The following is a 4,557-nucleotide window of genomic DNA, read 5'->3' on the forward strand; positions in this document are numbered from 1 at the left end:
CATATCTCTTTCAATATGTAGGGTATAGTAATGTGTGGGCCAGCCGGGTTTACCCGTGGCTGGTTCAGGTTGGCTACTGCAAAAAAATCTTCAGGTCACACTGCTGGCTTCCATTCGCTGCATTTAAAGACTTGCGCCTGCCCCCAACCCCTTTTGTGACATCACCTTAGGGCAGGCGTGGGTCTATAAATAGAGGGGACGGAGCGACCAGGTTCGGGTTGGGAGTGGGAGGGTTAGGGTCAGGTGCGAAGTGCAACAAATATGGATTTGCATCGAGCCCCACCTCCCAATAAATGACCAGAGCTGAAACCTAAGGTACTTTAGACAAGTGCTCCATTTATCACAGAATGACCCCACAGAAGGGTGTGCTTAAAAGAAGGGATGCACCGAACCCCCGAATCCTTTCGCAAAAGATTCGGCTTAACCGAACCCTAATTTGCATATGCACATGCAAATTAGGGGTGGAAAGGGGAAAACATTTTTGCTTCCTTATTTTGTGACAAAAAGTCACGCAATTTCCCTCCCCGCCTCTAATTAGCATATGCAAATTAGGTTTTGGGTTTGATTTGGCTGGGCAGAAGGATTCTAGCCAAATCCGAATCCTGCTGAAAAAGGCAGAATCCCAAACCGAATCCTGGATGCATTCCTACTTAAAAGTGAGGCAAACTAATATGGTACCTTTTCATATAATTTTGTCAGAGGCTTCTTTATGGAACAAACAGTTTTTAGATTTGCAGTGGTGGCCATTTCCAGACTACCCTGTGTATGACATTTCAGTGGAATGAGGGAGGGTGCCATGCTTACACTAAGGGTAGGACTCCACGGGCGATTTCCACGCAATCCGGCGTGCTGCGCGGCTGCGCCGCAGGCATCATGACGGATGTGACAGAAATAAGGTAAGTAATGGTGTCGCATCATTGATCCGACGCGACACGACTGTTGGATGCAGACACTGCATCTTAATCCGACAGTCGTGTTGCGCCCGATTAACGCTGCGACTTCATTCGACATTTCCATCTCTTACTTTATTTACGTTTCTTCAAGCCAGCGTTTTTGCGCGTCGGATCGCCAGGAAATCGCCCGCAGAGTCCTACTTTTACAGGGTGGAAAGTTAAGTGGAACAAGTTATCTAAAAGAACTTGTGCACACCATACTCTCACCCATTCAAACTTATTAAAGGATATTTAACTAAGCCAGTTGAGCTGTGGCTTTCTGATTGTTGTTCAACTACAACTGTTGGGAGTTTTAGTTGTGCAGTCTCTTGAGGGCTGTAATTTGCCCAGCTTAAAAACTTCATGCATAGATAAAACAATGTTGTGTACAGTAGCGTATGTTTAGCCATAAACTCTTCATCTCCTCCTAGGATGGTGCGACAGTATTTAATAGATCTCCAGAAATAGTCAACCCTGAAGTTCCGATGTTTGGGGTGACATCCTGATAACTGATGCAGGCTGCTCACTTTGCCTCTTTCCTAGGTTTCCCCTGCTGGTCTGTATCTATGTAGAGATTACTATCATTCATATTTGCAGAAGTTCTTCAGCATCTTTGGCAGGTCCAGCCAATCAATAGCCAGTCGGTGGACGATGTGTTTCTGGATCACCAGACGGCAGAGTGTCTGCAGGGATGAAACTGAAAGGAGAGAGACCAACCAATTAAAGCATTTGAAAACAAATTACAATTGATATCAGTAGCACAGGTGTACTACAGATTCATGGTGTCTGTCTGTCACTGCCTTGTTCAGGAGGCCATGCATGCCATTATTTATATAAGGGAATTAGAACACAATAGGTGGTGATAAACAGCAGCCAAACTCAAAGCTGAACCAGTAATACAGATATGGGATCTGTTATAGAGAATGCTCGGAACCTGGGGTTTTCCCGTATAAGGTATCTGTCTGTAATTTGGATCTCCATACATTTTCTACTAAAAAAATATTTAAACATTAATTAAACCGATTAAGGATTGGTTTACCTCCAATAGTTTGGATCAAGTAGAAGGTAGTGTCTTCTTATTAGAGGGAAAAAGAAAATAATAAGAAAATAATAATAAAGAAAAACAGAATTATTTGTTTAAAATGGAGTCTACGGGATACACCTTCCCGTATTTTGGAGCTGGATAACAGGTTTCCGGATAATGGATCCCATACCTGTACTTTCATAAAGGTTTGTGCAAAGGTTTACTGATTTCATACAAAAATAAGAATACAACTTGATTAACCCTTTAACAGAACATTATACTGAATGGTTTTTAAAAGAATAAATGCTTTATATGGCTGACTGCACATTTCCAAGTGGTGATGCCTGGCATACACGTGCACCCGCCATTGTGGGTGATTACCATTCAAATGAATGTGACAACATTCCTAAAATGTTGTAAACTGGTACCTATGGTAGTAAAGAAAACCCTTTATTCAGTTTAGCTTTCTACATTTCTTTATGATGGGTCTTCTGCATGTTATATATAATAAATATAACATGCAGAACAATAGATCACAGTATGACCTTCCCAGTTTAGCTTACACAAGGAGCATAGAGAAGAAAGTGATACGTACATCCGTATTCTAATTGGATGACACGGACACTCTTGGTTGAAGCAAAGACATCAACGACAGCATAAAGAGGCTCGGTGGCTGGTATTCCTCTGGCACTGGGTCCCATATCCTCACCGTTTATAATGATGTGCATGCTTCGGGTGCCATCAGACTCAGGTTCATACAGCACCCCTATTCTACTCCTCAGCGCTGTAGGTGGGAGCACATTAGATTTGTACAGTTCATCCAAGATATGGCTAAAGCGGCCGGGCCGACTACGAGCTACTAACTTTTCTCGAGGATATTTAAATTTACCCACTTTTAAATAGGGGTCTGCAAGAAGTTCATTTATTGCTCTGGAGCTGTTGTCGTCCTCTGTTTGCACCCTGTTATGGTTGCGGGTGATGGCAAAGATCCAGCTGTCCCCCTGGTTTACAAGATCTGGAAGAGAGTACTCCGGCACCATGTCAAGGCTACGGGGATCCCGAGCCATGAGTCCCACCCTGAGATGCCCACACCATCCCAATTCCTTATCTTCAATCTCCACCAAGAATATCTGCCCAGGCTGCAGGGGTTCCTGGCTAAAGCAGATGCCATTAGCAAAGCTCTCTACTCTGGTAGCTAGCGTCCCAGAAGGGTCTATACGTACATTGTCCCCATGGATATGATGGAAGCTCATGAATGGCTGACACTGCACGGCCATTGTCCCAGTAAAAATCTCAGCCGACATGCTGTCCTGATGCTATTTTTAAAAAAGTCCTGCCCAGGGACAGCTGCACCAAGGAGAATACAGTTCCTTTTAGGGAAAGCAGATTGATCTCACACCTAGCAGGAGGGGATCCAGGACTATCAGCTTTCTAACTAGGAGTTATCAGTATAAACAAATATTCACCAAATGCTCTATGTAAACCATTATATTGTTTCACTTACTCAAGAAAATTCGCTATGTACATACAGGGAGACATAGCTGTTGTCATATGAGCTTGATGTCATTACATTCCAGAGATGAGTGAGTTGATAAAGTGGCAATATGCATTTACCGCAGAGTTGGTGAATAGACTGTCTCCCTGCCCCATATTCTTTTGTCTGCACAGAACATGCAATAAGGCATCTCCTGCTCATTGAGGAATGGGTTGTTAACGTAATAAACTGCGCCTTCTTTTTTTTTTAGGCTCACAACAATGCTTTTCTGTGCCCTATAGTTATAATTTTATAGTATAATAATAGTATAATATAGTATATTGGACTGCTGTCGCTTGGATCCTTTTTCTAATGCTGTATTATATTTTTGAATGTTGAACATTGTGGAATATTCTCCTTGAAGTCAGTGGTGTAACAACGGCCATCCGGGCCTTTTTCCTCATTCCACCTGCCTGCCTGCTAATATCCCTCCACCCCGGCCTTGCATGCCAGGAGAGGGGAAGAAGAACCCGCAGTCTGTGCCACACACCCCTTGACCGCGAGGTCTGCTTCCTCTATAGTTGTGCCACTACTTGACGTGTTTGTTCTGGCAGATACATTAGATCAGGGCCGGACTGGGGGTAAAAAGCAGCCCGGGCAAAAAAAATCAAAGCAGCCCACATGTTAACACGCAATGGTCTTGTAGTCATCCACTCATATATTGGATATAGGAATTGGAATTTGGTAAATGTAGATGTGCAGGATATAAGTAGCAAAGTTATGATGTGAGTATATTATGAGAAAGGTATATGGTGGGAGGGAGGTGCCATATTGATTGAGTATATACAGTATGAGGGTATAGCTTATTTTGTGCCCAGAAAATTCCTTCTCTGTATATTTGTATTTATACCTATTAGTAGGAGGGAGGTACCAATCATTTATAGTCACATACAATACAATTTTGGTAACAGAATTAACAGAAAGAATCGGTCTCTGCAAGACAGACAGACTCATGGGGTGACATTCATGATTGCAGTTCTATTACAAGTCCATGACAACATGGGCACAATCAGTAGTTTAGAGGACATTGGGGCCCCACTGACAGTTTGGGGCAATGGATGCCTGAG

At 43.1% G+C, this 4,557-nt stretch overlaps 1 protein-coding gene across 1 annotated transcript; it reads right to left on the minus strand.

Moving 5' to 3' along the window:
- Positions 1 to 542: 542 nt before the first annotated feature.
- neurl2.L (neuralized E3 ubiquitin protein ligase 2 L homeolog) lies at positions 543 to 4,209 on the minus strand. The gene is made up of 2 exons (XM_018235177.2): positions 2,552 to 4,209; positions 543 to 1,629 (listed from the first exon to the last, which is right to left on the minus strand). The coding sequence occupies exons 1-2, from the start codon at positions 3,258 to 3,260 to the stop codon at positions 1,514 to 1,516; spliced, it is 825 nt and encodes a 274-aa protein (XP_018090666.1). The 5' UTR covers positions 3,261 to 4,209; the 3' UTR covers positions 543 to 1,513.
- Positions 4,210 to 4,557: the final 348 nt, after the last annotated feature.

Source organism: Xenopus laevis, chromosome 9_10L, assembly GCF_017654675.1.
Source record: "Xenopus laevis strain J_2021 chromosome 9_10L, Xenopus_laevis_v10.1, whole genome shotgun sequence".
Lineage (NCBI taxonomy): Eukaryota > Metazoa > Chordata > Amphibia > Anura > Pipidae > Xenopus > Xenopus laevis.